This window comes from Drosophila biarmipes, chromosome 3R, assembly GCF_025231255.1.
Source record: "Drosophila biarmipes strain raj3 chromosome 3R, RU_DBia_V1.1, whole genome shotgun sequence".
NCBI lineage: Eukaryota > Metazoa > Arthropoda > Insecta > Diptera > Drosophilidae > Drosophila > Drosophila biarmipes.
This window is the reverse complement of record NC_066616.1, coordinates 16,019,021-16,044,122: the sequence shown is the minus strand read 5'-3', so window position 1 is coordinate 16,044,122 and position 25,102 is coordinate 16,019,021. Positions and strand designations below refer to the sequence as shown.

Here is a 25,102-nt window from a genome sequence, read left to right as displayed (position 1 = left end):
CCCCCGGTCTCGTGTCCGGAGAGCGTGGTACTGAAACTGAAACTGAGACCGAGGTGGTTGGCTGGCAGCCCTGCAAATTCTTTTGGTCTTTGCGCTAAATGGTTTTCCACACTCGCACACACACGCACGCACACTGGCTCACTGGCTCACTTTCTACCCCTCCTGGGAGGGTGTGTCTCTCTCTCGCCTCTCGCACGCTGTCTCTTTCTGCGGGGTTAGCCCTCTCTCTGTTCGGCCCACCTGGAGGCCTCCCTTTCTGGCCGCTCTTTTCCATTCCATTTGCAGTTCGGAATTTCTTTTCGTTTATTTCGACAATTGCACTGCAACCGCATCGACAGACACTTTTCGGATTTTCCTCTTTTTTTTTTAGTTTTCCTTTCTGCGGTCTGGTTGGGCGAAGGAGGGCGACAAGGGGGCTGTTCCACCCCCTGTGGAAGAAACACTTGGCATTTGGAACGCCATCTAAAGTGGGGGCGCACTCGGCTCGACTCGCAAAATCGAGTCGAATCGCTTCGCTCGGCTGGTGTCTATTGAAATGCCAATATAAAATCAATCAATTGCCACCTAACAGGGGTCAAGTGTTGCTCTGTGGCGCCATTGAAATTTCCCAGCCAGCCAGATGCAAACTTTTTCGACCAGAAAAGTGTTGGCGAAAATGTACCAGTTGATTGCAACTTTGCGGTTAACAGATTGGGCGCTTGAGAATCTATTTATAAGGGTTGGGTGAGAAGGTTAATTGGTTTTTAAAATACTACTTTAACGGATGTATGCTAAAAAGATTTTTCTAAAAAAAGCAATATAAAAATGTTGAATGAGAGGGTAAGGGTGCAAAGAGGTTTTTAAATGGAACAAATATACCGAAATATACTGAAATATACTGAAATATTTTTGAAAAGAGATCTATAAACAAAATCTATGAAAAATACCATAAGTGCAAAGAACATAAAGGAAAAATGTATAATTCACATTTGTATCTACCCTTTTTGAAATGTATTAGTGTAATGCTACAAGAAAATAATTATAAAAATTACATTTTTAAAGAATATTATTTTTGTTGCATACTTATGGACTGTTTGAATGGATTTCAGAAGTCTTAAAACTTCTTTATATTTATTAATATTTTATTATTATTTGTATTTATAAAGAGGTTTAAACATTAATAAATTAATTATGCATTTTCCAAAGGACATAACTATACCACCCAACATCTTTCACACAGCAAATGCATTTGTATCTCAAATTCGTTAGAATCTTTGTGTCCCACTGCCTTATAGCATGTTCCGTTCCCTGGCGTTCCGCTCCCCAAAGAGAAACCCTCCCCTAAGCACCGTAAAGGCGGCCATTTTTGCAAGGAGCTCTGGCTCCGCTCTGCAAACTTTTGCAGACTAAGAGCGCGAGAGAGTGAGCGAGAGAGGGCGCGAGAGAGAGAGAGAGGGCAAATTGAATTTTTAAATGCTTTCGCTTTTTATGAGACAACCACGAGGCATTCAAAGAGTGTTGCAAACGATTTGACCGAAACAAAACAAACATTATGCGAGTCAATTACCCGTCGAGAGAGGGACGGCGAGACCGGCCGAGAAGAGAGCAGGAGCACTCTCTTTTCGGGAGGCGTGGCCAGCGGAGGGCCAATGGGGTGGCCGCTCCTCGAACGCCGGAGAACGGCGGTCGGAGAACGCTTTTCAGCGGCGGCAAATATGGGAGCAGCAAAAAGCAGCAGCAGCAAACAAATGGGTAACAAACATTTGCAGCTCAGACAGCGACGCCGAAATATGCGTAGAAATTCATGCGCAATTACATTTATCCTGTTTAGAAGATTGCTTTTGCCAAAGTGCGTCTCCAAGTGCTGAGGGCGGCCCCCTACCACCCCCTATTTTCCACCCACCGCCGCCCGTTTTCCCCTCGGAACTGTAGCTATGTGTAGAACGTGTGCTGGCGGAGCCATCACCTGCGTTCGTAACACATTTTTCCACAATTTCCCTCTGTGCATTGCTTGTTCTTGATTCGTTTTCGTGTAAGACTTTAGAGTGGGATTGGGGGTATGGAAAAAAGGAAAGCCTTGGGGGTTGGAACTTATTCGGGGAACAATGGAGGGGGGCGGGGCATTGGGGAGGTTTCAAAAATAGTGACACTTAGGCGCTGCCCCATTTCCGTTTCAATCTCAATTCACAAATGGAAATTGCGTTTACTCAGCGCCTCCACCTCGCTCTGTTCTCGAGGAAATTTCAACTCGGCTTTGATTGCATTCATTTCGCCAAATGGGAAATGACAAGCAAAGGGGTTAACTGGGAATATATATTTTTTAAGACATACGATGGAAGATTTTAAAATAAGTTTCCTTAATAAAAATAGCCTGAAAGATTTCTATAAAAGATTACAATAAAAAGCATCCAAACTATGTCTTAGAAGATAAATCATCTTCAGTTCTTAAGTGTTTTTTCGAATGTATAGTGTAAGGAAGGCTATAGGACAGGAAATCCCATTAATCTCAATGCCTGACCCAGGCAAGCCACAAAAATTCGGAAAAGCTCTTTTGCTTGGGAACATTTAAAAGAAATAACAAACTGTTCAACTGTCGGACAAAACGATTTCTACAACAAATTGCACTGCAATAAAAGAGCTAAAGCTGCAATGGAAAGAGACGGGTAGACGAGGGCGGGGGAAAGAGAGGGAGCGGGAGAAAGCCAAGAGCCGCCGGCAGTGTGTGTGTGAGTGAAAGGAGAAAGCAGGGAAAGCGGAAAGAGTGGCTGAGAAGGAAGTCTAATTGACGTACGAGCAAAGTGGGAGTTGCAATTTTCATTGACTCCACTTTAGGTTGCACACACACACCAGCACGCAGGAGAAAGAGAGGGAAGTAGGGGCTGCGAAAGAGAGAGGTGTATACATAGAGAAGCTGGGCTTAGCTTGCTCGACTTAACTGCAATTAATTTGGCAATTGAAGGTAGTCGAACAAAAACTAACATTATTCCAGCTAAATTCCCGAGACACACTCCATTTCAATTTCGGAATTTTCCGAATTTCGATTTTCCAACTCACACAGACACATTAGGCAAATGGAGAAGGCTTTTGTCCGTCCGTCCGTCCGTCCGTTTGTCCGTCCCTTGTCCGTTGTAGCATTTTGTATAATAGGCAGAAAGCATGGCAAAACAATAAACGTGGAGAACACGGAATGGAATGGTTAAAAGCAAATGGAGTTGTAGTCCCCTCCGCCGGTCCTTCGAATGGTGTGCTATGCTATGCTATGCGATGCGCTATGTGCTGTGTGCTATGCTGACCACCCATCACATCATTATCATCCTTTCGGCTATTTGCGGGCTATTAGTCAGCCAAATTTGTGTGACGCGCTTTTCCTTCGCTTTTGGGGGCTTGGCTTTTGTCTTCTTTCAGAATGCAAACAATGGCGGGTCTGAAAGTATAAAGGACCACACGCAAGCCCCCCGCCGAAACCCATTGATCCACCCTCGCACACCCTCTCGCGGAGCGAAACCCATTGAAAACCGGGGCCCAACCAACCCCACAGTGCTCGTAAATAACGCTTTAGACTTTGATTTAAATAAATTTTATTGCGAACGGTAATATTTTATGATTTCAACAGTTCAACAGTTTGCGTTTCGATTTCCTTGTGCGTTTCTTACGTACGTTACCTAAGTCCCCGTCCCCTCTTCCTTACAAATAAATGTATCTTTTTGGCCCGGCTGATTGAGTGCGAGCTCGAACGCATAAATTCAAGAAGATTGCATAAAATTCAAATGAAATGTAAGCGAAATGCTAAAAATGTAATCGAATGTGTTTTGTTGTATAAAATATTTGAAATTGCCCATAACAATATCGAATAACTCAAAAAACAAAAAGACTCATTTTAAAAGCATTTAATTTGGTGTATGTTATTAATATGCATGTGTAAAATTGATTAAATGGTGTTAAATCGTAACATCAGGTGATGTTGATTTTTTTCATTTAATTATGATTTAGAGGAATATCCTTTTCAACTTAAACTGATGTGCAAACTGCAAAATGCGTTCAAATTACCCATAAAACCGACAAGTGCGATCCACAATGGCTGCAAAGCATTTACGTTTTAATTTTAAACAATTATTCCGTATGATTCGCAATCAAGGGACCGCCAACGAGCTGGGCCAACCAGCAGGCACCGCCAACCGTATAAAATTACCAATTTGCAGCAGCAATCTGACGAAGGAGTGGGAAATGGCAGTGGGGGAATTTTGCAGTAGGCATCCGCACAACCCAAATATAGATGAAAGATACGGCACAGCGAAGGATACAACGAGCCAGCTTCGATTGTTGGCCAAATTGAATCCTTTTCGCCGGCAATCCTCAATCCCCGAGTAAACTCAATGGCCAAGGAGCGGTGGCCCGAAGGAGAGTCATTGAATTCGATACGTCTGTGTGGGCAGCGCAGCGTTCTAAAACTGGCAGCTAAATTATTGGTTTAATTTGCTGAGCCCCAAGGGGGCAATAAAAGAACAAAGGAAGTAATTGGGAATTACAGGGAACTTTGGAATGCAAACAAACAAGTCCTGCAAAACTAATCGATACTTTGGCGTCGGCAATTGTAACTATTAAGAATTCTAAAAAAAATAAATAAAAAAGATAACTGCGAAATTTGCTTCTCTTTCTGAAAAAAAATCACACATACGCCACGTATCCCTCAAAATTAGCATAAATCGGCCATCTTGGCAGCCCTACAATATCAAATTCTGACATTAAAAGATCGCAGTGAATGGCGAACCCTTCTCTGCAACCCTCAGCGCCCTTTGTGATCCCTCCCAAGTATTTCGCCGGCAAAAGGATCGCCGAGGATCCACTTGAAAGACGATCGCGGATTAATGCGATTAACTTACAGTTGATTTCAGCGCAGCAAAAAAGCAGGAATAATGCGAGGCCGTCTGAATGGCGGCGAATGAAAAGTAAAAGTTTCAAATTCAACGGCGGGCAAACAAAGGCGTCGGCAAACATAGCGAAAATCGCGCTAAAGTCCTTAATTTCGCTAGGATGCGCACGCACAACAGCCACTCGAACAACAGACAAACCGCCGACGGACAAAGGGGACAATCCCAGAGGCTGGGACTTAATTATTTTATAAGACGGGCCTGCGAGCCACGGGCGGTGACCGCCCAGAGTGTGTGTGAGTTCCACAGGTCCTGGCTAAGACAGAAGTCCTTGCCTTCTCTGCGGTTACATTACCCGCCCGGCTCAATTGGCCCTCAAAGGCAGGCACGCCCCCGTCCAGAGAAGTGGAGAGCCCCACCCCGGTGCCTGGTCAAAGCGAAATATCAATTTGTCGCCACATTATAAAAAGCAGTGCAATAAAATTACCGCCCCCACGCAAATACACTCCGACGCAGGGGACGCCGCCCGTCTATCTCTCTGCCAAATCCCACATTCAATTTCGCACTGCTTTGTGCGCAAAATCCCCAAAGGAATCAGCACGGAGTCCTGGTGCACTGCGAGCATGTTCAGGGCTTCATCTTGATATTGAAGGAAAAATGTACTTTTTGAGGTCATTGAAATCATGATCCCAAAGAGAGCTGTTCCTGGACCCATAGTCCTTAAAAAGGGATTTATTTTGTTTTCTAACTAACTAAATGTAGCTCTTTCTGTTAGTTTTTATGAGGAATAAGGTATGGACCTTAAATAAGAATATTCATCATAAAAATTTGTGTCATGCGCTTTTGTTTACTATTCAAACAAAAAGATCGTAATGAACATATACAAAATACTTCCTTATCTGATTTTGTTTAGTTACATACGATATTTAGGATCCATACGATATTTAGGATCCAGCAGTGACGGCATATATTTAAAAAAAATAAAAAGATGTCGGAATTTCAGATTACTACATTATATCATATGAAAACATAAGTATTATCCCATAAAATAAGTTTTCTACCTAGTAGCGATAGCGTAAGAATATTTTACAAAGAAATGTTGTACTTCCCTTTAAAATGCTTATCATTTTGGCTACTTATTTCGCTCTGTGTACCTCGCAAAGCCTCAACCAAGGAGCCCAACAACAAAGAAAAGCAAAAGCAAGACGGCAGCGGGCACACAAAAAAACGTACTAAGATAAAACGGGAATCACATCGTAAATGGCAAATGCAATTCGCGTATTTTATGACGCGCCGTTTTGATGGCGCAAAAGTGCTACCCATCTAGAGCTACCTCCATGACCAAGTCCTCCGTCCGGAGCCCGTCCACATCCTCGTCCACATCCCCCTTGATCCCCTCTGCACCACCGACGCCTCGCCCCAACGAAGGGGAGTCAGAAACAATGGCTCACAGAGCTGCCCCTGTGATGATAGTGATGCCGGTGGCTTTGTGCGCATGTGGCTGCGCCAGAGTGAGCTGAACAATAATAAGAGACAAGTAAAATAATAAAATAAATAACGAAGAACAATTCAATTATTTTCGGGCGAATGTTAAAAGCCATCGCAATCACGGCACAAAGGGGCGAGGGCGGTGCCCGAAGAGTGCTCCGACTTGGCTAATGATGATGCATTATGGCTGGATTTGTGCCGGGCTGTGGCCAATGCCGAAGCCAAAAAGCTGGGTCCCCATAAACTAGACAAAAGCATTGACGAGCTTATTATAATACACCTGATAGACAGGGGAACACCTGAGTTCGAACTCCATTTCGAAACCAAATCCCTTTCCCCTAAGGACTCCAATTAAACTAAGTCTAACCATAGAGATCAAGTCTGGAAATCGTACATAACAAAGAAAGAGTAGTAAAATATAATAATAATATAGTAATCAACAATAATTTATTGCCATAATCAAAATGTTTTTTAACTATAAATTATAGTTTAGCTAAACTGAGATAAAGATATTACAATTAAGATACATTTAAACTAAAAAAAATATACTTTATTTACTTTAAGTAAGAAATAAAATTTATTTGATAATTTTAATGCTGTATATCACTTTCTGCCAATGGATTAGTATTTTCCCATATTTGCATAAGAAATATTATCTATAAAGTATGCTATACAACCCCGACCACGTTCCATTTCAAACCAAATGCACTTTTCTCAAACTCCCAAATATTTACATCGACCTTTTATTGAAATCTTATTGTTGAGCTCTCCGAGACCTTAATGATACTGTTTCCCATCTGTTTATACAAATATAAAACACCGATGGCCGCCCAGCACCAATTATCGGGCAAATCTCGAGCCAAACGCAGCTGGAGGCCTCGAGGTTTCCATATCAAATATAGAAAATATACAAAATATGGCAGGGCTTTGATTGGGACCGGGCCAAACAAAGGCGGGGTGCGCTGCATGTAAATGCAATTTAATTGTAATCCAATTTGTTGCCAACACAACGGGCAGCCAGACGAAAAACAGTAGCGCTGATATACTATATACCTGGGATCACGGCGTTAGATCGGCTTAAGATACAAGCGATTGCTACCGTTGCACCCTTCCCTTGCCTTTACTTTTCGTGCCCCGATTTTCCCGGCCTTCCCGGACTTTCCCTAGGCACTCTCCCCTGGCCAACCACATTTGCATCGCAGGCACTTACACAAAGGAATTATTAGTGCAATTAAAATGGTCAGGAGCTGGGACTCTCGGCTCTAGGTTCCTGAGTCGCCTGGCGCCAGTCTGTATCTTCCAGATTCCTGCAATTATGTGCTCAACTTTAGTTAGCTGCAGATGGATATGGCCAGATATAGTCGCTCTCCCCGGCCAAGTGCACAATTAGGGGCGTGCGGCCTGTTGGCCCAACAAATGCTGTTCACTTCGAGGACTCGGGGATCTTGAAAACGAAATCAAATGAATATGCTTATGCTTATGGATAATGGATAATGGATATGAAAATGCGATGCGGCCTGCTCATTGTTATTATTGCGAGCCCTAAAAGCAGTCGCGACCCGTGAGATTTTTATCAATCAGTTACTGTATTACACGACCTGTAATCAGGCGTAAAATTAAGGGCAAACAACGCGGAAATCAAAGTGGTTGAAAGCCTCGCGTCACGTGCGCGCACTCGGAAGGTTAGGGATACGGGCTATTGCTACTAACGATTTTACACTGACAAAAGTTATTAAACGTTTTATAATAGAAAATAAACATCATAGAAGTTGGGATAATTCGATAAAAAAGGAGTTCGACATTCTTCGATTTTGTTTTTTATGCAATAATGTGAGGAACCAAATCTAATATGCTATAATTATTATATAAAAAAATAACTATATTATGTATTATATATTTATTATTATTAATGTATTATATATTTATTCCAAGTAAAAAGAAGTCAAAAAGAAGTCAATTTAGACTTTATTTCATTTGATCTATGTATCTTTCATTTAATCTATCTACAAACTATCTATCTTAAGCGAACTTAGTAGCCAGACCACATTTGTTCTTCCAATACTTTCCTATTATATTGTTATTAATATTTTATTTAACAATTTATTATACCATCTTTTTTGGGATATATCTCAGTGCAGCCAGGGTAAGTGAATAGTTGAAACAAGGTATTTACTCACTTTATGGTTTCTGACAGGCAGTGATTCCTGCTGCCCCTTCCCCACATGCAAATAGTCGCCTCTGACTTGGCTGCCATTAAAACGAGCCCGATCCGGATGCTATAGCACCATAGTTTCCCCTGGAACGACGTTCACCCCGTTGCCAGGACCTCGTCCTCGTCCTCGTCTACCTCGACCCGTTAATAAAGTTGCTCAAGTGTAGTCGAGTGGCATATGTTGGCCGGGGGTCGCAGTCCGCAAGGGTTTTTGGGCGAAGCTCGAGAGTGCGTGCGTGTCTGGCTTTTGTTACGTCACACAGGATTAGGCATAATGAAGTGTTTTAATGCGTTTAGGCACACAAACACGGAAAACAGGAACACGGGAGCACGGAAAACGGCTGAAGTAGCTGGGAGCGTAATTAAATTGTAAACATTTTACGACTGATATGCTTCAATTTTAATAACCGATTGTTTATGGGATTGGTGAACGCCTTCGCGATGTGGTGATAACTTCGGAAAGCAAAGTGTTTTATTCCCAATTAAATATAGAATATGATTTTCATACTAATTTTCCTAAGTGTGCCATTAGAGTTATGATAGCATAAAGTTTTAGAAATATATTTTTAAATATATTACATACCAATATACATATCGGTATTCAAAGGTATATATAACTATTCTGATATTAGGTTGAAAGTTATATGAAAGATAAATAAAAAATACATTTTACGGATATACAGATGAAATATCAAAACTTATTATAGTTTTACCTGTTACTCTCTGTAAAATTATATTCCTTTTCAGGAATTCCTGTTTCCGAAACAATTGTCACCTAACTTCCTCTTCCCTACCCCGCTCCTTGCCAATTTTCCTATTGTTTTCCCGACTGTTTTCCCTTCGTTTTTTACACCTTAATGCATTGAAATTTGATTTTATTTATTTTCGGACACACTCGTTTTGAATTGTGGCCCCGGAGAGTGAGTTACGGGTCGAGGGAAAAACCATTAAAGAAATTACATGTTGTTGCCGGCAGCTCCTGTCCGCAGGATGGATGGATGGATGAGTGCCGGGGCGCTGGGATCGCAGTGGAAGGATGTGGAACGCAGATGGGCGGATGGGGTAAATGCAATCGCATTGATGTTTAAAAAGCGACGACTATGGCGCTTAAATGTCTGGAAATGGGCGTTAACATACGGTCGCTTGTCTGCGGGGCGGGGGCGTGGCCGGGCCGGCGCTCGTTTTGTGGGCTAAAAACATCAAAGTGATTGAATTGTTGCGATTGCTTTGAAAATCAAGAAAAGCGTCTGCGGGGGTGGGGTGATTATTTGCGATGGGAGGGTGCCACAAAGCATTTTCACATGTAAATTAAATTAAAATTGCCAGCCTGCTAACGCATAAAAGGCCTAGAGTTGGTATTAATTTAACAGATTTAATTGTAAACCTATTAAAAAGCGAAATATTATAAAAACAAGTAAATAACCAATAAATAAAAACAATTTTATAAAAAACTACCAATCTGATTATCCGCTTTGCATTTCCATATTTACAATCACACGTCATGGAGGAAATCTTTTCCAATTTCCCCCCCGATTAAAGTGGCAAATGCGTTTTAGCTGTTTGCCACTGCCACTGCCACATCGATTGCACATAATTCTCCATTGCAATAAATACAAATTAACCGGGTCGAGGGAGGCTCCATTGGCATTCGAGTGCAGCCCACTTTCTGCTCTTCGGCGCGCTTGTTTACCAACAATTGCCATTAAAATTTAAACCACAGCAATTATTATTAATGGTCGAGCCAGATCTTTTTATAAATGTATTCGAATTGGTGCAATAACAGCAGAATGGACTTCTGTAGGCAGCCAACGCGGCTGTAATGGCAGTAATTTTAAGGCCATTTTAATGCATCTGTTAATATGGGGAAATGAGTGGGGTAAACGTTGTTAAATCACTCCATTTACAGGGGATTGATGCTTTTGAGATAATACGATTACTTGGGAGAATTTATTAAAGAATGCTACTCTATCATTGATATACTTATATTTACCTACAGTTATGAGAAATAGTTTAGGAACTATATTTAAAAAAAACGTACCATTTTTAAGAACAAAACATAAGGAAAGACAAGGGATATTGAAGACATTCTAGGGAAAGGAGCAGGTGAAGAAGTCTCTGCTCAAGGAACCAAGTTCTCACGCCTTTTGTGTTATTCCTCCACCCTGCACACTTTCTTAATTAACCGGCGAACATCTCGAATTTCGCAACACAAAAGTGTTAAAAAAGAACATCAGGCGGCGAATTGCAAGGCGATGAAGATGGCCAGGGATACGGAATAGATGCGACTGATATGAATCGCATTAGCCAGATTTGCATCAGGATTACGCGTTGCCCCGGACAGGAGCGCTCGGCACCTCGTCGCATCCTAAGCCCCGGCATTGTGACGATTGTCGCAAATCAAGATCCCCCGAATCTGGGCCAGCAGCACTCGAGATGGCAACAAAGACCTAAGCAGATTTGTGCTAATATGACGGCATCTGTTCGACAATGAAGGTGCGAGCGGGATGATGCCCCTCGAGAAAATGCGAAGAGATAGAGGAGGTGCGTGTGAATGTCGGCAACGCCTTCGAAAAAATCCTCGAGAATCCCCCGAATCTCCTCATCCTGGCCCGATCCTTCGAGTGCGGCACACGAGCACTGCCTCAAGTGCTCAAGTGTTTGTTTAAATTATGCAAATCTGCGCAAATCCTGCGGGCGGGGCGGAAAAGCCTACGAATTGCGATACCAGTATGGATCCGAAATGGTCTGGTCCCTTGCAGACAAAGCGACGTGCACTTTTAATTGGTAAAAGTAGTCCAACTGTCTGGGAATTAGTGCAGGGCCATGGATTTGCTAAGCGTGCGGGGGAGTTCCTGGAAATCCCGGGTACACACACACTGTTCCCCGGGACCCCGGCCACCGACTCCTCCGCCCATCGAGCTGCCCGTAATTACTTAGCACTGCCTTTTAACGCAGCCCACGACCCCAGCGCCGAGGCCCCAGCTCATAAACAAGTTAACGACCAGGTGCACTGGAAATATCTCAGATAGAAAAGGTACCAAATTTGATATATTACAGACCAATGGCAAAACATATAAAACAAAAATGCAATATAAAATGTTGGACTAAGAAACTTCTTTTGAATTTTATTTAAATACTAACCCAAAAACTTACTTTAATTCTATAATTAAATAGTATTATATACGTATTATTCTTAAGAAATACGATCTTATGATCCCCAACAAAAGAAAATGGGATTTGTTTAAATGTCCACATAAAATATAAGGAGTTGGGCTACGCAATCTTTTTTAAAATACATTCTAATACCAATTAAATACCTTATAATTATTTTTCTTTGCTGTGCATTTTTGGGGTAGGGAGGCAGTTACGTGGGGAAGGTTGAGTGGGTGGGTAGCCACTTGGAGGGCGTAATTTGCGCCAAATTACAGATGAAAAGCAGCGAAAATTGTAAAAAGCGGGTAAACGAGTTTGGGAGTTTGGTGTTACGAAGGTACCACCCCCGCCAGGGGATGCAAAATTGGGGAGGCACGAGCGTAATTGCAAACATGGGAATTGACTAATTGCGGGAAAGCAAGGGAGTCGAGCGTCATTGGTGGACCATCACAACTGGAGAGCAGGGCAAACGCCACTCGAGATGGGCAGGGGAAAGAATATGGATACGGAGAGGTAAATGGAAATGGAAACGGGCCGGGGAACTAAGTTTGTGGGCGTTTTGCCATCCGTCAGATGTTTTGCCAACTTAAGTGCGAATATGCAAAAATATCTGAGCACGCATGCATCTTTCTTTGTTGTTCGGTTGCCTGTGCGAACGCGCCGGCATCTCGCTGGATACAAAAGTATCTAGATCGGGCATTGAGGCCGGGAAAAGACAAAACCTAAGCCAAACCCTACTCGAGGGAGAGAATCCAAAGCCTGGCGATCTGAGCCGCTTTCGGGCATTTAGTAGTGGATTAACGAGCGGCGAACAAAACACATGTAGTGCAAATAGTTGGACGGGTAAGAGGCTCATTACCATTGTGCGGCGTGTGCAGTGCGTGGTAAATATTTTGCTACACTTTCCTTTATCCACGCACAATGGACGTGGCAGGACAACAAGATGGACCAGAGAGAATGCGGCTTCTGAGGGATATGGGGCGGTGGTTTTTAATAAAATCAGAGCAGCTCACATGCGTAAGATATGTGTTGATCTATTGTGTTTAAAACAATAGTGTCCCCTTCGGTAGGGGACAAGTTATAGAACTCTACATTTATTTTAGAATTTAAATTAAAAAAACCAAAACCAAGTGAACTGTTTCCGAAAAATGTATTTTTTGTTAATAAGTAAGTCGGTATGAGTTTGCTGGGAGAATTATAAATTATTTGTGATGTTTATTAATAACTTTAATTGAAAAGCTATCCTTAAATTTTAGGAGGCCTTTACTGATTTTTTTAGTCTAAATAAAGTGCTTGATGCATTTATATTTAAATAAATAATGTTATTTGAAAATGGCGCCATATTATCATCGATAGCCGATATTAATGGCAGTGTGCCCAACGGATTGAGTAATTTTGGCGGTAGACTGCTTTGGTCATACTGAGCTGTCAAGTTTGTTTTTTTTTGGCAAAAGTTCAGCCGGCTTTTCGTCAAATTCCGACTTAAAATAAGCCTTGTTACTACGTGATTAGATAGACTGCAAACAACAAGATGTCTTTCGTCGGACGCACACTGATTCGCAACGTAAGTTGGCCGATGGACCGAGTTTCTTTCGAAAACATGCCACAGCGATTACGTAATTGGCTGAACCCGCGTTCCAATACCGAACCGATCTAATATTGTGTTATTAATTATGCATTGCAGGTGCCTCTGCTTGGGAAGGCCATTCTGAGTCAGCAGAAACAGTTTGCCGCTCGCCTCCTACACCAGAGTGAGTTAAGATCCCCGGTATTTAGGCCATTTTATAGGGTGGTATTTAGATGGAAGCTTGGAGTCTAATGGTATCTGGGAAGAGTCATATCAGACCTTATAAAGTGGTTATCATTGGATAAGAACCACTGTAGTTTCCATAAATGACTACATATCCGAACTTTAAAGTATACCTAATGCATATGCAATCTAAACAGTCATCGTCCTTCTCAGACCTTAGGAAGTGACTATCATCTGATCACAGAACCGTTCCACTCATTGATTGGTCTGGTCTTAAAATACCATCTCTGCTTAACTTCAACTTTATAGATAATAATTCTCGAACCCTTTTTCCAGCTGCTCCCCTGGCCGCGGTCCGTGTCCAGCAGCCCGCTCCCGATTTTAAGGGTCTGGCGGTGGTGGGCAACAGCTTCCAGGAGGTGAAGCTGGAGGACTACCGGGGCAAGTACCTGGTCCTATTCTTCTACCCACTGGATTTGTAAGAAACCCTCTATCCCTATCACTAGCCTTATTCACTAACCTTTTACTTCCTTTGCAGCACATTCGTTTGCCCCACGGAAATCGTTGCATTTAGCGAGCGCATCAAGGAGTTCCAGGACATCAATGCCGAGGTTCTGGGCGTGTCCGTGGACTCCCACTTCAGCCATCTAACCTGGTGCAATGTGGACCGCAAGAACGGCGGAGTGGGCCAGCTGAACTACCCACTGCTCTCCGACTTGACCAAGAAGATCTCCGCCGACTACGATGTGCTGCTCGACAAGGAGGGCATCTCCCTGCGCGGAACCTTCATCATCGATCCGAACGGCATTCTGCGCCAGTACTCCATCAATGATCTGCCAGTAGGCCGTTCCGTGGACGAGGTGCTGCGCCTGATCAAGGCTTTCCAGTTCGTCGAGCAGCACGGCGAGGTGTGCCCGGCCAACTGGAACCCTAAGTCGAACCCGGCCACCATCAAGCCTGATGTGGAGGAGTCCAAGAAGTACTTCAGCAAGCACGGCTAGGGGATCGTTTGATTATTTCTAACACACCTGAACATTCACTACACATCAGAAAAGACTCGAAGAATAAAGAGGAAGGAGATTGGAAATTCTAATTTGTTTTACATGCGTATACGGTATCAAAGGTCTTATACCTTTCTACTCCGGATTCTGATAGATAATCTATGTAGATTTAAATTATTTATTTAATTCCGTCCTTTATTTGAAGCATCGTAAAATACAAATTAGTTTTGTAGGTTTGTCTCGATTATCAATTGTAGTGAAAGCGAATAATGTCGGGTATTAGTGTTACGTTCATAATTGATTGCAGGGACAGTCTCATGCGGTCAAGCACTATAGTCGGAGCATCTGAGCGGAGTCACGATCGATCCTATTAACATACGAAAGATCAAGTGGCGGGCGGTGGAGGTGGCGGCGGCTGCGACAGGCTCAAGGTTGGTGGTGGCGGGGCGCAGGGCGGAGGTGGAGGCGGCGCATAGCCGCCGCCCCAGCCACTGTAGGCGCCTCCGCCCCACGGCGGGATTGGCGGGGCACCGGTGCCAGGTGGCGGCGGGATGAGCGGAGGCAAGGTGCCCGGTATGGGTGGATTCATAGGTTCCGTCGCCGGTGGCGGCGGTTGCGGTGCGCTCATCCATGGCATCAGCGGCGGCGGCATCGGGGGCGGCGCTTGGGTGCCTGGCGGTGCCGGCACATAGGCCATAGCGTGCTCCATGCCCAGGCCCATGCCGTGATCCATCGCCGCCAAACCGTGACCGTGCTGGTCCAATCCCATACCGTGCTCCATGCCCATGCCGTGATCGTGCGCCGCCGCTCCCCATCCGCCCATGTCACGTTGGTGATCTCGCGACGAAGAGCTAGGTGGCGACTGGATGGCCTGCATCTGTGAGGGCTTTTTATCAAAGATGCTATAGCTGGCCCGGTGCAACTGCGGACCACTGTTTGCCGGCGGGTCAGCCTTGGCAGTCACTGCTGCCGGCGGCGGTCCTTCTCCCAACTCCGCCATCAAGCTCATGTACTCCTCGTCGATCTTCGCCTGGGAATCCTCGCAGGCCATGCCCGGTGCTCCTGATCCGGGGCGCTTATTGCGACAATCCTTGGTCAAATGTCCAGTTCCACCACATGAGGTGCACACAATCGTATTCGTGATGATGGGCTTGTCCGGACACTGCCAGGCCTTGTGGTCCGTTGAGCCGCACGTGCAACGCTGAATGTCATTCTCGCGAAGCGTTCCGTTTAATTGAGCTAACTCTCGCAGCTGCATCCTCCGGAGATCATTGTGACCCTCGGGCACCTCGATACCCTGCCGGATGACGTCCTTGATCTTGTCCACCGCCTTGCGCACGGCCTCCGGATTGGGGGCCGTGATAAAGGCATGCAACGGCTCGTCCTCGCCCGGCAACGGTTGGCCATCCTTGCGCCCCACTTTGCCCTCCTTCACCGATCCCTTGCCGCGAATTATGATCTTGGCGCCCGTATCCTTCTCCATAGCCTTGAGCGTGTTGCCGCGCGGCCCGATCAGCAGACCCACGAAGTTGATGTCCGGATGCTGCTCCTGTGGAATCAGCACCTTGTCGCTGACTCGAGTGACTGGCGGTCTGAAGAGAATTTAAGTTAGTTAGTTGTCCAAAGCTTAGCCCAACTATAAACTTACTTGTAATCCGCTGGCGGCTTGAACTCGGGGTTCACCGTCTGCATCTTGACAATCAGCTGGTGACGTTGCTCCTCCAGCCTTTTCCTGTAGCGGAACTCACGGGTGTTCAGCCGCTTGCCATCAGAACTATAAATGGGCTCCGGCGAGGGGGACCTGCAGACGAGAAGAACAGAGGGAAGAGGCGACTTTGGTGAGACCGAACTTGAACTTCTGGGGCGAAAGGATGCTATATTGGCGCTAGACTTAGTGATCTTAACCTAACGTACTAACTAATAGCTTCTTGTCGAATATGCTGTAAGTTGCAAATCAAATTCATTAATCAAGTTATTCATTAGCATTAGCAGAAAGTAATTATTCGCTGGGGAATTAAGAAAAGAAGAATTTTGATTAATTCGTTCGATTCGGTAGCTGTTTCTATTTCGTTTCTGCGTCTGTCGCACCCTGGATTTCTTTGCGAGAAAACCGAACTACCGGGGGACGCTTAGTGGAAGAGAAGAAGAGGTGACATTAATGAAAATGTAGAATCTATTCCGATTATCGCCAGGCGCTTACTTATTTGTTGCCCCTGCTGGAGGGGTTCATTCAATCGATCAGTGAACGATCGCTGTCTCTAGAATCTAGAATCCCTTGAAGAGCATCATTAGTTTAAAGGAATATGTTGGTTAACAAATTAGCTACAAAACCCAACTCATTCGGTTAGCCTCCAGACAGCCTTCGATTACCCTTTTGGTTTTATGGAACTTTTCGCGCTATGGGATACTTTAGTCTTCAGATTAAGCACTAGTTATGATTTACACGATAGGACCAAACATTATGAAAAATTAATACGCCATTCAAGGGGGCTTCGACTTAAATACAGTAAATATCGGTTTCTGCAGAAACTAGACAATCTATCACAGTTCTGGTGCTGAGTTGTTACATTAAAATATATTAATGCTATATTGTATTTTTAAACACTTTCGAAACTGATATCTACTGTGTTTTTAAATAATGTGTGAGTGACACAACTCTCGGCGAATCTTAATTGCTAATGATTTTTTTGTGGAACTCCGAAAATCAATGGCATGCCACAGTGAAACCTGTTGAACTCATGAACTCATCCTTCCGGACCGGATGACGTCAGATTGTGTAGGGATATTGCTGCTTAGTGGGTGTCTGGTGACGTTCATTGGCTTTACGCGGGCGAGACCTTTGATTGAGATACTCAGTGGGGGAGAGAGAACTGTTTCAAACCTTTCTTCTGGATTCTGCGTGATGCCCAGGTCGCCGGTGCGCAGCTTACGGCTGATCTCCTCGATTTGAAATTGAACTGCAATTAGAAGGCGTTAGAAAAGAAGGAAGAAAATCGAGCGCAACCTCGACATTAGTAAGAGAATTGGAGAGATGTCAATTAAATTGTGGGGGGTCAGGTCAAATGATATTGTGGCTATTGGGACTTGTATCGCTTAGTGTGTCCGCTCCTAAACTAACTGAAAATGCTGTGAGCGTTACAATTAAATTATTAAATTAATTAATTAAGTGGTGTTGAATTTGATTAGTTCAAATGCGCATTAATCTCTGCAAAAATAAATATAAGCCGAACAGCCATATAAATGTTCTGTATACGAGTATTCTAGCCGATTTGGAATGCAACTCTTGTCGTATCGTATCGTTTGTGTGCCACGCCGGAATCCCTTCAAAAAGAGAACGAGAGATTATTATAAGTTGCTCAATGCCGTTGTGGTTGGACTCATTGGTTTTTTTAGATTGGTTTACGATCTCTGCACCAGCTGCTCGTCCTCGGCGTCTGATTCTGAAGTGTGGCTCTGTCCCTTTTCTCTCAGTTTACATCCTTAATTGTTTGTCATTAGACTTAGGACTAGTTGTAGTGCTTAAAAGCTAACTTAGTTGCAAGATCTGCTGCGATCGGCAGCGATTTGGGTCCGAGAATTACCTAGATAGGCCTCCTGCTGGGCTGGGTCCAGGGTGGAGGGCAGGATGGTGGGCATGCCGGGAATGAAGGTCTTGTCGTTTTCACTGCCGCCCCAGCGGGACTTGCGCTTCCTCTTCCGCTCCGCAGCGCTGTCCGCTACAAGGGGAATACCAGTTAGTACAATTTTACTTTATATATTTTTTTATACCCACTTGAGTTGTCGAAAGCCCCATTGCTGTTGGAATCGTTGCTGTTCTGGTTGTTAAAGAACGAGGCGAACCCCTTGCTGCCTCCCGCACTGCCCATCAGCTCCTGAATGGTCTGCGTGAGGTCAAACCGCGGCTCCCTTCCCTCCTCCCTGATGGTTTCCAACCCCTGATGCTGTCGGTCGAACAGCGAGGGTATCCTGGGCTGATCGTGGTCCAGGTTCATTGAGTTTCGACTGTTTGATGTGTCGAAGGGGTTAACGTGTGTGCGTTCCCTGCTGCTTCTTTGTGACGGCTGATCTCTCTGACTGCCTCGATCGTTCCGGCGGCGCTCGTAGCTGCGACTACGAGAGCGACGACGTCGGCTCCGGTCATAGTCGTCGCCGCGTCCGCCCCGCGAACTGCTGCGCTTGGAGCGCGAATCACGATCCCTGTCCCGCTTGCGGTCACGATCGCGGTCCCTGCTGCGCGACCGCTTTCGCCGCCTGTCGTGGTCGTCGTAGTTGCGCGACTTGCTGCGGTTCGAGCGCGAGTCGCGGTCACGATCGCGTTCCCTGTCACGCTCGCGATCACGGTCCTTATCGCGGTCATCCCGCCGACGGCTGTCCCGGTCTCTGCTGTCCCGGTCCCTGGAAAATCAACAAAAAGGTTATTGATATTTTCTATCTTTAAAAGACTCTGTTCTAAGTTATTAGGGTTTGATTATATCATTTGAGCCTCATATTTTACTTTTGTCAAATAGGTGTTATAGGTGTTCCAACTTTTGGGGTTGAAAAATAGCCTAAAATCTTACGTAAACTTTTTAAGAACATATCTTGAGTAACCTAGTAACAGAATATAAACCATGTGCTATTGGGTTGGATAAAACTAACTACGCACGTTGTTTTAACGATTCTTATTGTATGATAGGCTTTGTTGAAAATGAAGGTAGCTAGGTATCTTAGCTCTCGACGATCCGGAAAAGGACGCAGTAGATCGTGAAAAATGTGTATACCTTAAGGGCTGACATCGTTACATATTCAAGTACCTTAGAAGTGGGTCCAAAAAAGATTGTTCCTAAGGAGGAGCACTCACCTTCTCTTCCTATCCTTGTCACGATCCTTGTCCCGCTCCTTGTCCTTGTCCCTCCCGCGGTCCTTCGACCGGGAGCGCTCCTTATCAGCGGTTTTGCCGCTGCCGCTGCCGCCATTGGCAGAGGCGGCGACTGCGAGTGAGACTTCTCTGGCCACCGCCATCGAAAGTAAGTCCGGCGGCGTGGCGCTCATGCTTTCTTCTCAGCTTTCACACCGGCGACTCTCGATTTACAGCCACCCAAAGTTGGAGCAATTAAAAACACACTTTAAATAAAAAAACCGATTTTTTCAGTACTCGGCGTTGCGTGTGAAAATTTTTGTGGCACGGAACGAAACGAAAATGGCGACGTGGTTCAGTGTTGGTAAACGCATGCCACTAGTGGTGAGCGGGGGTAACTGCTACCAGTCACAGTTCACTGTATTTAAGTAGGGATTATAAAATTAAAACTATTTACTGGCTATATTTACTCACTATATGGGGGCATTGCTTTTGTATAAAAGAAATGGATTTTATGTTTAACATTTTGTATTTTGAATTGACATAACTTAATAAGTTTAGCTCAAATAGCTGTATACCATGTTGCAATATCAAACTAGTTCAACTCTCTGAATAAACGCCTCGATAACCGTGTAAAAGCCTCGAGTCTGAACTTTGTTCCAATTAAAAAAAAGGAATTTATTTTTCGCCTATAACTGTTCCCATCCAAAGTAACCGCGACTGTTCCCAGCCTTAGCCAACACTGCTTGCGGCATTTCCGAAACGCGTTAGTACGTTGTCGGTTGCACGTGTGCGGTGTTTTGTTTTGCTCCATGAGCTCGGTTTGATTCGGTAAAACTCGAATTAAAGCAATGGTGGCCAAGGGGAAAAAGGCCAGTGCCGATGCGGTCTATGCCAAGAAGACAGTCAAGTCGTCCAATCCGTTCGACAACTCGGCGGCGCAGTCGAGCAAGCGCGGTCAGAATCCCTTCGATGTGCATGTGAACAAGGAGAAGTTCAAGATTCTGGGCAGGATCTGCAAGCATGACAGGGGAATGCCGGGTGTGTCTCGGGCCAAGGCGCTCCAAAAGAGAGCCCAGACACTGGGGCAACAGTTCGCCGTAAAGCACAAGACTAATCGGTTCAAGGATAACCGAATTGGCAAGCATTTGAGTGGCGACCAGCTGACGGAGTCCGTGATGAATGCCCGGTACCTGGCCGAAAAGATGTCGCAGGTGCGATCCAATCAAAAGGCGGAGAAGTTCAATCTCAACGACGACGAACTGCTGACGCACAGGGGCCAAACTCTGGAGGAGATCGAGCAGTACAGGGATGAGCGGTCCGACGACGAGGAGCTAGACGACGAGGCATTGGACGGTATACTCAAATGAGTTCCACATTGAACCCCCATCTAACTAGCTTTATATTCCAGCTGACTTCACATCTGCTGCCCACTTCGGTGGCGATGGCGACACAGCCGAGGATCGCCAGAAAGCCATAGATGAAATGATCGTCGAACAGAAGCGCCGCAAGAACGAGATTGCGAAGGAAAAGGACGAGGTGTATGATCTCACCGAGAAACTGGATGCCAACTACAAGCTCCTGCTGCCGCTGGTGGCGAAGGCCACGAAGGATGAGCAGGACGCCAAGCCGCCGCCGGATGCCTACGATAAACTGCTCAAGGAGATGATTTTCGAGCCTCGCGGCAGTGTCGCGGACAAACTAATCAATCCGGACGAGCTGGCGAAACAGGAGGCCGCTCGCCTGGAGAAGCTGGAGAACGAGCGTCTGCGTCGAATGCGTGCTGAGGGCGAGGAGGAAGAGCAGGCAGCTGCAGCACAGCCCAAACACCGTTCGGCTGATGACCTGGACGATGGCTACTTCTTGGATGGTGGAGAAGAGCAGGAGGATGATACGCTGGCCTACGATTTGGAGGGCAATCTGGGTACCCATCTTAATGGAAAGAAGGAAGCGAAGGAGGAGGAAAACGGGGGAGATGAGGGTGATGAAGATGGCGAAGAAGAGGAGGAGGAGGACTCCGACGAGGACAGTGATTCAGAGGTCGATAATCTGAGTGATCTAAAGGATTCAGAGAGTGAGTCCGAGGCGGAAGAAGCTCCTCAGGTTAGAAAAAAGAAAGTTAAGAAGTCAGCCGAGATATCCACCGCCTCTATGGACACCAGCATTCCATTTACCATCAAGATGCCCAAGACCTACGAGGACTTCACCGAACTTCTCTCCAAACACTCTACTGCCCAAAAGGCCACCATTGTCGAGAGGATCATCAAATGCAATCATCCCAAATTGGAAGGCGTCAATCGCGAGAATGTCGTCAAGCTCTACTCCTTCCTTCTGCAGTACATCAAGGATTTATTTGAGGATGCCAGCGAGCAAGACATTCGTGATAACTTTCAATTGCTCTCCAATCTCATGCCCCATTTATATGAGCTAACTCAGTTGAACCCCGAACGCATGTCCAATACTTTGCTGGAGGTAATCAAGGAAAAGTATGGCGAGTTCAGGAAAAATCACAAGATGTATCCCTCGCTGGACACTCTCATTTACTTCAAACTGGTGGCCAACTTGTATTCAACTTCGGACTTCCGGCATCCTGTGGCCACTCCGTGCTTCATTTTCATGCAGCACATCCTGTCCAGGGCCCGCGTGCGAACGCGTCAGGAAATATCCATGGGTCTGTTTCTGGTCACTGTGGTGCTGGAGTTTGTGTCCCAATCCAAGAGACTGCTCCCAGCTGCTTTTAATTTCCTGCAGGGTATTGTGCACATGTCCATAGCCAAGAGGGATGTGGAACAGTTGGAAATCACGCCGCCCTTTGAGCGAGATGGTCCATTTAGCAAACTGCTGGCACTCCCAGCTAATAAGGAATCCAAAAACTTGGAGCCCCAAGCGCTGCAGGCTGCCGACTTGGTCACCCAGACGATCACTTCAGATTTCAAGGTGCGGGCCCTGGATACAGCCCTTTTGCTGATCAAGGAAGCTCTCACGCTGGTGGAAGAGCAAGTGGGTGTCTGCTATCTCGCCCAACCCTTCCTGAAACTACTCGCCCGCCTGTCACTGGAGCCCTACCCCGAGCATGTGCATCTGCACCACAAGGAAGCCACCGAACTGGCGGAGAAGCTGGCTGCGCTGAAAATGAAACCTCTGGCCCCAGCGGAGAAGAAACCGAAGGCTCTTAGGCTGCTGGAACCCCGATTCGAGGCGGTCTACGATGACAAGCGGCGACCAAAGATGACCAAGGCCAAGGAGGAGCGGGCCAAGCTGCTGCACAAGATCAAGCGCGAGAAGAAGGGCGCCATCCGGGAGATTCGCCGAGACACGGCCTTCGTCCAGGAGCTTAAGCTCAAGCAGACGCTGCAAAGGTGGGTCTTTTTTATGGTGCACAATAAATTTCTTTTGCTAACTAATTTTCTCTGGCTTATAGCGACAAGGAGCGCCACGAGAAGGTCAAACGCATCTACCAGGAGGCTTCCATGCAGCAGGGCGAGCTCAATGAGCTGGCTCGCGCCAAAAAGAAGAAAAAGTTTTAAACGTGTTGAATTAGTTTTAGCATAATCATACCCTAAGCTGAGAGTAAAAAGCAGGGCATTATTGCTCATATTTAAAATTCACAAAAACGACCTTCACAACTGTATATAGAAGTGGGACTTAAGCTAACCTAGATTATAAACAAACCACAAGGTGAGTCTTAAAGAATGAGAGCAAAGATAAAAGGGAAAATATTTTATATTTTTATTCTCAGTCCAATAACATTCATCCACATTTTTGTCGCAAGGTTTGGATAAGGAGAATAATAGGATGTTTAAAATGTAAAGCTATGTTTGGGGAGTACCAGTTTTATTAAAAATATTTTGTTCACTATAATAAGTTTATTTACAAAGTAGACCCACCCCAATGTATATTTAGAACTAGGTTCCTATGCCTTCTTCCCCGAGATTTGCCGGCACCGCAGAGTCGCTTGTTCCACCGCTCCAGACACAGCCGCTCGAAAACCTGCAATCGACATCAAAGGTTGAATGGGAGGCGATAAGCAAGTGCGTCATCCGCGTCATCATCGCCACTTACCTGACAGCTCGAGTTGTCTGAGGGCTGCCGCCGTCGAACCCGCAGGACTAGTGACCCCGTCTTTCAGCTGTCCTGGATGCAGACCGCTGTCGCGCACCATGTGACCGGCTCCCAGGACGGTTTGCGATGCCAGGCGGTAGGCCAGATCCCTCGGCATTCCCATGTGCACGGCTCCATCCGCCAGGGCCTCAATCATCACGAACACATAGGCCGGTCCACTGCCACTGAGAGCAGTAACCACATCCAACTGCGACTCATCCACCGGCTCACAAGTGCCCACGGATCGCAGGAGTTTCTCGGTGACCTCTGCATCTGCATCGGTGGCTTTGGATCCGCGAACGAATACCGAGCAGCCAGAGCAAACCACTGCCGGCAGATTGGGCATCACGCGGATCACACGCGCTTGCGGAGATAGACTGGATTCGATGGAGGACAAGGTGATGCCCATGGCCACGGACAGAAATAGTTTGCCGGCACTGAGGGGCTGAATCTCCGACAAAACGGAGGGAACCACTTGGGGTTTCACGGACACGAAGACCACATCAGATTGTTGCACAACGGGTTCGTTCTTAACCACTGTTTCCACGCCCAGGGATTGGAAGGACTGCAGGGATAGCTTGTCCGCCGGATGGACACTAGCTATCAGGGTCTTGGGTTTCGCCAGGCCTGTGAATTGCGATATAGTTAGGAATGTTTGACTATGTGATGAAATCCTTGGGAACATATGTTGGGATAGAAATCGGAATGCGTTTCATATCGGAAATTTAATTAAATTACATTTCTTGTAAGGTGGTTTTATCAGTTTTCTTATCTGTTAACTCCCAGTTATTGTGCAAGGCTATTTATAGATTTGGGGCGATGTTTATAAACCTTCTCACCTGCTGCCAGAAACCCTTTGGCCAAAGCCTTGGCCATATTGCCACCGCCCAGGAATCCGATCTTTCCGATCGCCGACATTCTGTTTTGATGGGATATTCCGCGGACTGAGTACTGCACTTTGTGCTGGCGGATCGGCAACTGTTTGCCCGCTGTCGGGCGATGACCAAAAACAACCCGAGGGAACTGATAAGAAATCTGGCTCGTTCCACGCCCCAACCTCCTACGATGTGCGAACAACAAACCCACAGAACTGAGCTTATCAGGGGGAGTTATTGTGTGTTGGTTTTATTACGAGTGTGGGTCATCCAATAAATAATAAATTAATTTTTTTAGGTAGTAAAAACATTTATAGGTGTTACAATTCATGTTCTTTTAATAAACAATATTAGCATTAGGGGTATTTAAAAATCTACATAGGCGTTCTACTTTAGGAATACTGTTCTTAACATGTTAAAAAAACTGGAAATTAAGATTGTAACAAATAAAAAGTTTGGATGAAATGTAAATCCTTTCGTTAGGTTCGATTTTTTTCTTTTTGAAAACAAGGTTTTTCATTATTATTTGGTGATAATATTTTAACCGCGGTTGTACAGACGTTATCAGCTAGGCCCATGGACTAGAATTCCTTCACCCATTAGCTGGCTTAACTAAGTTTATTTTTAAGCTAGAAGCCGATGCCCTGTAATCGTCCATTTTGATGTTTTGAGTTCTATTGCCGTTGAAAACATACGGGTGTATTTTGAAATGTTTATTTACCAAGATTCAAAAACATTCCGTACTCCAAAAGATAACGATGGTTATCAGTTGAATTTGATAACAGTAAAGGGGGAAAAGATTCTTAGTAAGAAAAAGTCTTACTTATATATACATATA

The 25,102-nt window shown here is 45.3% G+C and overlaps 4 protein-coding genes across 6 annotated transcripts; 2 read left to right on the top strand and 2 right to left on the bottom strand.

The window, feature by feature from the left end:
• Positions 1–13,104: 13,104 nt before the first annotated feature.
• LOC108031029 (peroxiredoxin-2) lies at positions 13,105–14,537 on the top strand. Its single transcript, XM_044093015.2, has 4 exons — positions 13,105–13,264; positions 13,385–13,451; positions 13,787–13,928; positions 13,989–14,537. Exons 1-4 carry the CDS (start codon positions 13,232–13,234, stop codon positions 14,449–14,451), a joined length of 705 nt encoding a protein of 234 aa, XP_043948950.1. The 5' UTR covers positions 13,105–13,231; the 3' UTR covers positions 14,452–14,537.
• An 88-nt stretch (positions 14,538–14,625) lies between these two features.
• On the bottom strand, positions 14,626–19,640 carry LOC108031846 (splicing factor 1). 3 transcript variants are annotated; one of them, XM_017105597.3, is made up of 6 exons: positions 19,292–19,640; positions 18,224–18,846; positions 18,033–18,167; positions 17,333–17,408; positions 16,100–16,252; positions 14,626–16,043 (listed from the first exon to the last, which is right to left on the bottom strand). In XM_017105597.3, the coding sequence occupies exons 1-6, from the start codon at positions 19,480–19,482 to the stop codon at positions 14,837–14,839; spliced, it is 2,385 nt and encodes a 794-aa protein (XP_016961086.1). In that variant the 5' UTR covers positions 19,483–19,640; the 3' UTR covers positions 14,626–14,836. The 3 variants fall into 3 exon arrangements, 2 of the variants coding, with proteins under 2 accessions (XP_016961086.1, XP_050744643.1); XR_007764558.1 differs by lacking the exon at positions 17,333–17,408 and having other exon boundaries at positions 15,895–16,043; XM_050888686.1 differs by lacking the exons at positions 17,333–17,408; positions 18,224–18,846; positions 19,292–19,640 and having other exon boundaries at positions 18,033–18,160.
• A 415-nt stretch (positions 19,641–20,055) lies between these two features.
• LOC108032092 (nucleolar protein 14 homolog) lies at positions 20,056–23,031 on the top strand. Its single transcript, XM_017105918.3, has 3 exons — positions 20,056–20,644; positions 20,700–22,647; positions 22,710–23,031. The coding sequence occupies exons 1-3, from the start codon at positions 20,140–20,142 to the stop codon at positions 22,813–22,815; spliced, it is 2,559 nt and encodes an 852-aa protein (XP_016961407.1). The 5' UTR covers positions 20,056–20,139; the 3' UTR covers positions 22,816–23,031.
• Positions 23,032–23,095: 64 nt separating this feature from the next.
• LOC108031886 (pyrroline-5-carboxylate reductase 3) lies at positions 23,096–24,358 on the bottom strand. Its single transcript, XM_017105650.3, has 3 exons — positions 24,229–24,358; positions 23,351–24,016; positions 23,096–23,278 (listed from the first exon to the last, which is right to left on the bottom strand). Exons 1-3 carry the CDS (start codon positions 24,305–24,307, stop codon positions 23,202–23,204), a joined length of 822 nt encoding a protein of 273 aa, XP_016961139.1. The 5' UTR covers positions 24,308–24,358; the 3' UTR covers positions 23,096–23,201.
• Between the last annotated feature and the right edge of the window lie 744 nt (positions 24,359–25,102).